The sequence below is a fragment of the Garra rufa genome, chromosome 10 (genome assembly GCF_049309525.1).
Source record: "Garra rufa chromosome 10, GarRuf1.0, whole genome shotgun sequence".
Classification (NCBI taxonomy): Eukaryota; Metazoa; Chordata; class Actinopteri; order Cypriniformes; family Cyprinidae; genus Garra; species Garra rufa.
In genome coordinates this window covers 31283003-31295272 of record NC_133370.1, presented here as the reverse complement: position 1 = coordinate 31295272, position 12270 = coordinate 31283003, and the positions used below count along the sequence as shown (strand labels likewise).

The following is a 12270-nucleotide window of genomic DNA, read 5'->3' as shown; positions in this document are numbered from 1 at the left end:
AGAGGAAAAACGTCCCTGTGTAACTTCACATCAACAAATACTCTATAGATCAAGCTTTCTGAGGAGCTTTTTCAATAGCTCTGTACATGGCCACTCTCATGTTGATATTCACCGAGTATATAATCAGACACTTATCTTAGGTGCAATCATATGTTATATTGTGCATATGGGTTTCTTGCAACAACCATTACATTGTTTTTGATTCGTATACTACTAGAATATCACACACAAATTAATTCATTGCTTTGTGGATGTAGTACAGTAGGTATCTCAACCTCATAGATGGTGTGTCAAAATTAATGCGGGACGTCATTGAACAGCACTAAGGACACAATGATGAGAATGTACAACAACAAGGAAAGATCTCAGTCATTAAAATCCTCTAAGAAAACGATGAATGCTGCTTGTATGAGATTTTTTCCCAAGGTCTGTACAAAACCAACACTGAGCATAGAAATACAGTGCAAAGATGTTGTGTATACTCTTATTAAAGTAGCTCTTGACTTTATTAAGAACATCTAAATAGTTGAGCTATTACTCATATAAGAGGAAAATTTAACCCAAAAATAAAATTCATCTTTTACTCAACCTCACTGTCTTTGGAAACCCATAAATGTTACTTTCTTTTACGAAAAACACATTTGTAGTTATTTAGCTAAATGTCCAAGCTGCTTTGTTCCATACAACAACAGTAAGGATGTTATTTTTCTAATTCCCCTACCAATGTTTTCACTGGCCCCAATTTTTTTTAAAACAATATTTAATTTATTATTTTATGGTAATGGTTTTTATATACACACAACAGATCCTTTTGGTCCTCGAATCTGATTGACTGGGAGGAGTGCGATATTCTAGTGATACAGAATGTATGTTTTTTGGGTAAGAATGCACTTGTTTAGACTTCAAATATGCGGTTTGTTAATAAAGACAACATCTAATTTGAAAATTAGCTTCAACGTTTTTTAAGCTCCAGGGCATCAGCGGGCGTTCAGCCCTCATGAACCCACTGAGAGCAGCCTTACTTCGGCTAGATCTTCTGGAATTTGCTGCTGGCTCTGATGTCTCTATAGTGGTTAAACATGAGATATCATTTGTCTTGGATAAATTTGATGGTCAGGCTTAGGTCGTATTAATCTATTATTTGTTCCAGGGCAAATAGTTTTGGCTGAGAGCAAAATCTCATCATGTTATATTTTATATCATTTTAATGCTGTATATCAGAGCGCCACCTTTGTACTTTTGACTGAATTGCCTAAGAACTTTTATGATGGCTGCTGTTGTTTATTAAATATTATTATTCAATAAATAATGTTTATTATGTGTAACCCAGGACCATAAAACCAGTCATGAGTAGCATGGGTATATTTGTAGCAATAGCCAACAATACAAATTATCGATTAATGCCAAAAATCATTAGGATTATGTAAATATCACTTTCCATGAAGATATTTTGTAAATTTCCAACCATATATATATTAAAACTTAATTTTTGCTTAGTAATATACATTGCTGAGAACTTTATTTGGACAACTTTAAAAGTGATTGTCTCAAAATTTAGATTTTTTTTGCACCCTCAGATTCCAGATTTTTAAAGTTGTATCTCGGCCAAATATTGTCCTATCCTAACAAACCATATATCAATGGAAAGCTTATTTATTCAGCTTTCAGATGTATAAATCTCAATTTCAAAAGATTTACTCTTATGACTGTTTTAGTGGTCCAGGATCAGACATAGTATTTAGTACTGGGAAACAGTGTGTGTCCGTGATGGTGGCAAAACTATGCTAATTTTTTTTAATAATTTTCAACCCTTTCTTACTGATGCTTCTAAAGACTATAATAGTGATCATTGCAATTTCATGTAGGTTAGACAATTATTAAAATGGACAAACTGTATTCAGACCTTAGCCTCATTGTTAAGCCCTGAATAATGAAAGTGAATGGAGACTACAGCTGTCAAGGAAGGGTTTCAAGGTAAATTCCAAGCATATTCCTCATATAAAACTATCATATAAAACTTTTGTGTTGTACAGAAGAAAATAAAACTCAAAATATTACATTAGAAATTACATTAGGGTGAGTAAACGGTGACAGAACTTTCATTTTTTTTCCCTATAAGCAATAAAGTGCAAATCTTTTGTGCTTCAAATTTATTTTTTTACAATTAAACTTTCTTCTTTCTTTCTATTTTATTCCTTCTTGAAAAAAAAAAAAAAGTAGTGCTTATTATCATCTGTTAATAAGTCAGGGCTTCAAGCGCTGTAGAGAAAAATGAAGTCTTCTAACTCCGAGGCCTCATAAAGGTGAGTGAACGTGATTTACATCTTATAAAAATATCTTTGCAACAAAGTAAGGAATGAAAAGTTAGGCTTAAAACTCCCACTCTTCACGTAGACTGATTAAAAAGTCACTACAAAGCTTTCTCTTCTGTCATGAAACTCAAACTTCCCACACACGACACCTGCATTTAACAAACATAAAATTAACTGCTACATGCTAACATCCCCACGCAGGTTTCACTCGTGCACCAAACTGTTTCTCGCACACACCTCTGCCATCTCAGTGTGAAGCTTTTACTTGCCATGCTATATATTCTTTAATGAGGGCATTGGCACTGTTACACTGTTCAGCACCTCTGAACGCTGTTCCAGCAACTGATGCACATGTTATATACATGCTGAAGGGTTGGCTATCATACAGCACGCCTGGGGCAATAATGAATTAAAAAGCAGACTCAAGGACACAACAGCAGTATGTAGAGAAGGATAGTGCTTATTGATATACATGTACTGCATTAACGAATGAAAAAAAAAAACTCTAGGTAGAATGTCCCTTTTGTGTTATGTCCTGCAATTTCTTTCTTTACGTACAAATATCACGATGTAAAGTTTTTTTTTTTTTCTCTCTTAGATAGTGACGTTCAAAGAAATAAAAGTAAACATTTGGTAAAGCAAGGGAGATGGGAACAAAAAAAAAATGACAAGCTCCTGGTGTCACATGGACTATTTTAACATTGTCCTTACTATATTTCTGTTCCTTGAACGTGTCAGTTGCATTGTTGTCTACGCAGGGTCAGAAAGCTCTAGATTTTTTTTAAAAATATCTAAATTTGTGTTCATTGAGAAAGTATTCATACCATTTTTTCACATTTTGTTATGTTGCTGCTTTATGTTAAACTGCTTTAAAACTGCTTTTTTAAAATTCTAAACCTAAATGATTCTGTTGCATAAGTATTCTTTTCCTTTATCTGGGACAGTTTAAATTTAGCTCAGGAGCATTAATATTACTTGTAGATGTTACTACACTTTAAGTGAAGTTAACCTGTGGCAAATTCAATTGAATGGGTATGTTTTGGAAAGGGACACACGTCTTAATAAAAGATCTAACAGCTGAAAATGCATATCAGAGAAAAAACTGCCTGTAGAGCTTAGAGACAGGACTGCATCAAGCCACACATCTGGGAAAGAGTTCAGAAAAAATTCTTCTGCATTGAAGGTTCACAGAAGCATGTAGTCTCCATTACCCTTAATGGAAAAAGTTTGAAACGACCACAACTCTTCCTAGAGCTGGCCTCCTGGCCAAACTGAGCAATTGATTGAGAAGGGCCTTGGCTAGAGTGATGACCAAAAACCTGATGGTCACTCTAGTAGAGCTCCATGATCATACATGCAGATGGGAAAAACTTACAGAAGGACAAACATCACTGCAACACACCACTGATCTGGGCTTTATGGTGGTGTGGCAAGACTCAAATCTAGGTTGAGGTGAAGAATGGAAGATAATGCCAAATGTTGATGTGCAAATCTTGTTGCATCATTCCCAAAAAGACTGAAAAGGTGCTTCAGCTAAGTACTGAGTTAAGGGTATGAATACTTATGCAATGTACTCATTTCAGTTTTTTTTTTTTTTTAGATAAATTCATGAAGTTGTGACAATTATGTTGCTTTGTCATTATGCTGCATGGAGTGTAGATTGATGTGGGGAAAAAGTCATTTAAAACGTACACATTTTAAAAATGAAATTTAAAAAAAATTCTATCAGCCAGTTATGAAAACACCACTTAGTTAAATGTAGGACATCACCAAGAATTATAATCCTATACAAAAAACCCTTACAGCTCAGTAGCAGCAAATTACAATCCATTGAATACAGTCTATGTTAATAACAGAACAGAGTCACAAAACATGCCAAGACATCTGAATAATTCATTGCAATCATTCATATTCATGCAACCATCTACGAATGTAAAGCCATCTAAATTCACCTCTGGGAACAGACTCTTTATCTAGCTCTCTCTCTGGAGTTGTGTACTCAAGGTGCCTGAATCAGTGCGGGAAAGTTCCGCCCACACCATGTCTCCCTGCAGAGATACGTGCACATAACAAATTGGCATTAATTGCGGGACGGCAGCCGTCTGTCCCCAGCCACCATTGATTTCCTGCCTGCTCCGGCTGGCCCACATGGGCGTGAGGGACTGAGTAGGCTGCCTGTTTTTTTTAAGGGCCTTAGCAGAGAGGAAGTGGAAGCGAGAGCACAGATGTCCTACCTAACTGTGCAACAATACCTGGAGCTCCTGTTGGGGTTACAGCTTGTCAAGCGAGTTTTCTAGGGATTGGCAATACAGACATACTTCTCTTCAAACTCTAACTATCCTACTAAATCAAAACAGGTTTGTCTATTCCAGTAAAAACTAGGTTTAATGCTGCAGCATACAATTCTACAGAAATGTGTGCTTTCAATTTGATTGCAGCAGAGCCAAAGAAATTTTTTTGGCTTATGTGGTAAATTTTTCATTGTGGTAAATTTTTCATTGTTTACGTGGTTTGCACTCTCTACCATGTGCCCTTACTTGTATATTGTGTTTTTAATTTTATATATTATGTTTATTTGTATTTATTCATATTTTTTTTAAATTCTACCTTTGTATTTAATGTTACTGTTTGTATTTAATGTTACTTGTATGCACCATGGGTCTGAGAGTAACGCAATTTCAATTCTCTGTATGTCCTGTACATATGGCAGAATTGACAATAAAGTTGACTTTGACTTTGACTGAAATTTTTTATTGACTCTGGTGTGAAAGAAATCTTGACAAACATGCTCAAAGCACACAGCTGAACCCTACTAAACACATCTGAGATAAATTGGAACAGCGTTCCAGGCACCATCACCCCATCATGCCATGGCAGTACCTGACCTCAATAATGGTCACATGTCAGACAAGTGTATGTCATAATGGCTATGTTCACACAGCAACAGAACATGGTTGTCAGTCTTGGTTGGAGTGCAAAATGTGGTTATGCTCACACACCGTTTGGCTATGAAAGAGATTGATAACTGTATTCTATAACCAAATTGACAGTCTTGAAAATTTAGCCTGAATTTTGAGATTAAGTTATATATTTGTTGTATAAATGAAATTGCAGTGGACAACTAAGTGCCAGTGATGTTATTGACACAGGTACGGCGTGAGTTGTGGGTTGTTCTTTGCTGTCAGTCACTAATGTTAGGGCTGTCAAACACTCTCGGGTTGTGAAAATTGCAGAAAATAGACATATTGTGTGGTTGCCTTGCTGATAAAAAGGTTAAACTAGTCTTAAGGTGGTTCACAGGTCCTTCTGGTATGGTTTGCCAGGTATAGAGTTCTATCTAATTTAGGAGAAATTGAAATTAGGGAAGCCATAAACATATTAAACAGCATAGTGTGGATTGTGAAAAGCCCTTTTGATTTGATCAAAGTCGCCATCTCTAATATTTACTTACTGTGGTTACTGTCATTCTTCACAAATATTATGAAAATAGAAGTGCAGGTTCACTTTGGATATTCATTCATACAGACAGTATTCATAGTTTGTCAGTTTTAGTAAATCAAGTTCTCAGTCTCAAACACTGACTGTGTGAACACAAGATTTAAGAGTAAAACCTGCTTATAAATACGGTTGTCAATCTCAAACACTGAGTGAACAGTTTTTGAGAGTGAAACCTGTTAGTAAATTCAGGTGTCAATCCCGAAACACTGACTGTGAGACTGCAGCTTTTAAGAGTGAAACCGGTTAGTAAATTCAGGAGTCAATCTTAAACACTGACTGTGTGAACAGAGCTTTTGAAAGCTCTGTTCAAACCTGTTAGTAAATTCAGTTGTCAGTCCCAAACACTGACTGTGTGAACGCAGCTTTTGAGAGTGAAACCTGTTAGTAAATTAGGTGTCAATCCTGAATACTGACTGTGTGAATGCAGCTTTTGAGAGTGAACCTGTTAGTACTGTAAATATGGTTGTCAATCCCAAATACTGATTGTGAATGCAGCTTTTACGAGTAAAACCTGTTAATAAAGAATATTTTCAATCCAAATTACTGTGTGAATGCAGCTTTTGAGAGTGAAACCTGTTAGTAAATATGGTTGTGAGTACGGTTGTGAATTAAACACTGACTGTGTGAATGCAGCTTTTGAGAAAGAAACCTGTTAGTACTGTGAATATGGTTGTCCTTCCCAAATACTGACTATGAATGCAGTGTTTATGAGTAACAACTGTAAATAAACCTGATAATAAATAAGATTGTCGATCTAAATAACTGTGTGAACTCAACTTTTGAGAGTGAAGCCTGTTAGTAAATTCAGCTGTCAATTCCAAACACAGACTGTGTGAATGCAGCTTTTCAAAGTGAAACCTGTTAGTACTCTAAATATGGTTGTCAATCCCAAATACTGACTGTGTGAATGCAGCTTTTGAGAGTAAAATCTGTTAATAAATGTTATCAAATAAGATTGTTAATCCAAAACACTATGTGAACGCAGCTTTTGAGAGTGAAACCTGTTAGTAAATATGGTTGTCAATCCCAAACACTGACTGTGTGAATGCAGCTTTTGAGAGTAAAACCTGTTAGTAAATACGGTTGCCAATCCCAAATACGGACTGTGAATACAGCTTTTTTGAGTAAAACCTGTTAATAAACATGTTAATAAATAAGAATGTCATTCCAAATCACTGTGTGAACGCAGCTTTTGATAGTGAATCCTGTTCGGACTGTAAATACGATTGTCAATCTCAAATACTGACTGTGAATGCAGATTGAGAGCGGAGCCTGTATGTAAATTCAGTTGTCAAACCCAAACACTGTGTGAATGCAGCTTTTGAGAATGAAACCTGTTAGTAAACATGGTTGTCAATCCCAAACACTGACTGTGTGAAATAGCTTTTGAGAGTTAAATGTGATACTAAATACCATTGTCCATCAATGAATGAACGCATTCATTTTTTTCAGTCAAACATGTTGATAAATGCGGCTGTCAATCTCAAACACTGCTTGCGTGAATATACTGTCGCCACTGAATTACATGTTTTATGAAACCTTACGTGTCAATATCTGCCAAGCAGATTAGATCAATGAGTCAAATAGCTTCGAGAGTGGACTAGAAAAAACACAATGTGCTCACACCCACCGTTATAAAACGCTAACTTAATTGGACAAAGCACTGTGCAATTAGAGGCTAATTAGGAGATGTGGATCTCATCTGCTCTTCCATCCCAGTTTTATACTGCAGATATTAAGTCTCGTAGCCTGAAGTGGTGTGTTTTAAAGCTTAGGTGTGATAAGCTCCTGTCTGAGCTATGACAATGATTGAATGTGTTTTAAACAGCAGGGGATGGGCTTATTTCTCATGCAGGAAGCGAGCGATTTCTGTCTCTGCACTCCACTCCGATCCATAACCAACCGGCTAAATCAGTAGAGGGGAAAGTGGGTATAGCTGCGGAGCTTTGTCAGGAGCGGCCCAGACAATGTTATGATGAATGTGTCAGCGAGAGGGAGATGTATTTTTCCGCACTCGAAAATCTGGCTCACCTCCTTTCTCGCTAACTTTAAAATTCATCATGACTCTGCAGGGGCATAATGAACTCCATCAAAAATCAGCCGGCATTAACATCATCTCCAACCAGCTGATCCGTCGGCTCAGGATACCGCTCATGTGAGCTCAAGAACACGAGTAATAGGCAATCAACCTCGCATAAAAGAACAATAGCAGCCATCATTCATTCTCATGTACAATTAGCACAACGCTGACTGAGTGATGGCCCCTTAGCCCTCCGGCGCTCTGACATGCCACTTCCTGGCTGGCTGCCTACGACGGCACCGCGGAGGAAGAGCGTGACACTGTGTGAAGTCTCTCACACAGAGATGACTTAAAAGGCTAATTGGGCCTGGAGGTTCTGATCCCAGCACCCATCAGCTCTACAAGTCGCCGTTTGATGGCTGGTCCACACGACCTTCTCATGTGGATCTGAGCACCAGAGATGAGAAATAAAAGAGGAGTGCCACTAACTGTCATGCAAAACTGTTCCCGGGGCCCGTTCCAAGCCATTGTGGTGCCAATTCCCGAGGGACTCGCATCTTGAGACAGAAGGGAAAAATAAAACATTTACATATGCAATGCATCTCATTAATTATAATTAATGAAAGTGCCGCCTTGCTTGCTGGGTGCCCCTGTTAGCACTAGGTAAATTAGCTATTCGGCACACATATACACAGGCGGCTATTTTCATATCCAGCGTGACAATCGCAGGACTTTCCGAACGCTATTGATGCAGCACGGCCTCGACGGACGACGCATCTTAGCGTGGCTCAGGAGAACAGGATATTAAAAAGAAGTCCCCTATGTTCTAACGACAGCACTGTGCGGAGACACGAAGAACATGTTGACACTGAGGGGTTTTCTTTATCCTGCCTGCGAGAGAGAATGAAAGGGAGAGAGTGTTTCAGTCCAGTCATTCTAGCATGTGGAGAGCAATATGAGTTCTATTTACTGAAATATAGCCTCATCTTGCCGCTGCAGCATAAGATTGTAGGAATTATTAGCTAGGGTCCGTTGTTGACATGGGTGCAGTATCCAGTGAGGTGAGTTCATGACTCTCAGTGCCATGCAAAAAAAATAACAGAACTTAAAGGATATAAACTTCCAGAATAAAAACTTCCTGATAATTTACTCACACCTATGTCATTACCAACAAGATGTTCGAAAAGAAATTAAGGTTTTTGAAGAAACCATTCCAGGATTTTTCTCCATATTTAATGGGGATCAACAGGTTGAAGGTCCAAATTGCAGTTTCAATGCAGCTTCAAATAGCTCTACACAATCCCAGCTGAGGAGTAAGGGTCTTTTCTAGCAAAACAATTGTTTATTGAAAAAATAAGTTTAAATACTAATAATAACATAATACTTTTTAACCACAAATGCTCATCTTGCACTAGCTCTGCATTAACGACTTCACACATCGCGTAGTAGAGCTGCACGATTCTGGATAAATTGAGAATCACAATTTTTTTTTTAATCTTAAATCTTAAATCTTAAGTGTGCGCTTAAATCCATATTTGTAAAAACTGGCTTTGACGTGAAAAAGTGCAGACGTACACACTTTTTCTTGTTGGATACTGCAGGTTTTTGAAAATGTATGCTGTTCTTGCAGCTCGCTGTTCTAAATTAAATGATTTGGATGAAGATGGTGATCTTTTATATGTTAATGACATTAATTGGGAGTCGTTTACAAGGCAGAGAGCTGAAATCAAACAAATTCAAGATCATTAGAGATCGACATCTGAAAGAGACGCATATGTGTGTTTTTGTAGGCATGTTCATTCTACGAATCACACGTACACATATTTGAGAGATGATCGTAAGATCAAATGTAGGATGGTTTCTGCGTTTTAAAACATTTTAAAAATGAGGCACCATGATTCTCCCACAATTCTGAACTAATCAAAATAATTTGTGACAAATTATAAACTGCTGCATTCTATTTAAAAGTGTTTGAATAATTTAAATGAATTATTAAACATTTTACTATATAATATATTTATTTCAATTCTAATATATTTAATACACCAATTTTTAATATTACAATTATGAAAAAGTGGTTTGCATAAATGACTCAATGACTCAAATACTTCATTTTGTTTCATTACTGGATGAATCAGCTTTTCTAAAAATATCTCTTAATTAAATGATTCAATGACAAATACATTTTTTAACAGTCAATTGTTTCCACCTAGTGGTGAAATGTTATTTAAAGCGTCAGTTACTTTCAAAAGATTTTGATCACTACCATAGACGTCGATGTTTACATCTGAACTATAAATGACTGTAAGAACAGAACTAATACTGTGCAGTTGAAAAGACAGTTTGTGAATCTGTTTCTTACTTAAACGTGGTAACTGTCTGCTCTCTGTGTCAGCAGCAGCACGAATGCTTATTTGTATGTTCCAGTATGACTTTTTCAAAGGTTTAATAGACAGGGGCGAATTATTGTCATTTAAAAATCATATCAAGATATTGCAGCTCTATTGCATAGTCAGGTTGGAAATGTCTCACATGACTTAGGCGGAAATACTGACCCAGTGTTTACATAGCGAATGTGCAAAGAAAAAAAAGGTAAAACAACAATGTTGGATGATTTTGAAGTTGAAGGAGAAAATGAGATGTTTTTTCCACCCAACCCACATGTGACCTTTCCAACGTGATTACAAAATGCGTAAAGTCATAGACGTGCATCACAGAGCTAGTGCAAGATGAGCATTTGTGGTTAAAAAGTATAGAAATGTATTTTTTTTAGAAAATGACTAATTGTTTTTAACACATAAGACCCTTATCCCTCAGCTGGGATTGTGTAGAGCCCTTTGAAGCTGCATTGAAACTGCAATTTGGACCTCCAACCCATTGGCCACCGCTGAAGTCCACTATATAAAGAAAAAAAACTGGAATGTTTTCCTTCTTTTTTCCCCTCCTTCTGTTTTCTTTCATTTCTTTTCTTTTCGACTGAAGAACGAAAGACATGAACATCCTGGATGATATGGGGGTGAGTAAATTATCAGAAAATTTTAATTCAGGAGTGAACTGATCCTTTAAATGCTGTTTTAGTGGAGTGGAGTGGAGATGCAAAAATGGAGGTTAGGTGGTCTGTACATTTAATATACCAGCCAATAGTGGATGAATTTTGAATTATTTAGTACTCCGCCTATGCTTTTTTGTCTATTTGATTGTTTATTCTCAGGGAAAAAGTACACAGATTGTCACTTCAACAGCAAAGACGCAGGTAGACACAATAGAATAAGATGTTAATTCAATAATAAGTTTGCAGTATTCAACCCAGACTAAAAATTGTAAAAAAAAAAAAAAAAAAAAAAGTTTTATTTGCTTCATTCAGACATGATAACTACTTTGGCTCCTCAAATTTATTTCTTTGAAAATGTTCGCTCTTTCATGCTTTCACTACTTATTTTCTTTGAAGTCCCTTAAATGCCATCGTTTGCTTTCTTAAATTCTTTGTGAAATTGACGCTCTGATCGAAGAGCTGCGCAGACGCCTCTTGCCGTCGTCATGGCGACATCTGATACGACTCAAACCCTGCGCTCTGCCTCTCTTCTCCTTTCTTTTTTCTTTTTTTAATTCTATTTCCATTTCTAGCTCCACTAATCAAGGACTGCCAGTAAGCCCAGAACAAACAGATGTTACCGATTAATTTTCCCATCACTTGAATTAGAAAGTAAATTAAAACAAAAAAGATTTTCTGCTGGAGTTCAATAAACAACTCATGCCTGTTTCATTTTTTTTAACCTCCTGTCAAGAACAAATGTTACATTGCTAACAAGGCAGATGCATGGCTGCCTAATGGGAGGGTTGTTGGCTTTTCTTTTTTTTTTTAAAGAAAGCCACCAGAATGTGGCTCATTATGGCTGGTGTTAGTGTGTGCATACGTGTGTATGAGTGTGTGTCTGTGAGCTGTTTCGCAAGCTGGAAAGGCTTGCATTATTGTTAGCAGTGCCCAGTGCTAGTGCTTTCATATGCTTATGACCTTTTGGGGATTTTTGCCAAGGTTTCAGTTTCTATGATGTTGTACAAAAGACTTTGCTCTGCTGATACTTTGCAATTCAGTGTGTGCTTCCCACACAAACATACCACCCAAATCCTAGCACGAGTGCATGTGGAGCCTATGGCGTACTGCATGTTGATTTCTTTCTGTGTTCTGTAAATATACCTTGTCCAGGCCAAAGGTCTTGGTGAGGGCAAAGCCCCAGCCCTGCTCGAAGGCTCTGCGGATCATAGCTGCGCTGGTTGTGGGTGGAGCGCTGGCCAGCCCGAATGGGTTAGGAAACTTAATCCCGCACATCTCCACACTGATGTCCACTGTATCGATGGCACAGTAGAACAAGGGCAGATTGGGAGTGCTGCTTACTGTGTTACCATGAAGGGACTGCAGAGAAAACACACACATATAAACCA

General features: G+C 37.3%; 1 protein-coding gene across 1 annotated transcript in view; it reads right to left on the bottom strand.

Moving 5' to 3' along the window:
- The window catches only part of dpydb (dihydropyrimidine dehydrogenase b), a 212100-nt gene that overhangs the window by 103133 nt on the left and 96697 nt on the right, over positions 1–12270 (bottom strand). The window contains exon 13 of the mRNA XM_073849425.1: positions 12026–12241. Within this exon, the coding sequence (XP_073705526.1) occupies positions 12026–12241 (216 nt within the window). The remainder of the gene's footprint in view (positions 1–12025; positions 12242–12270) is intronic.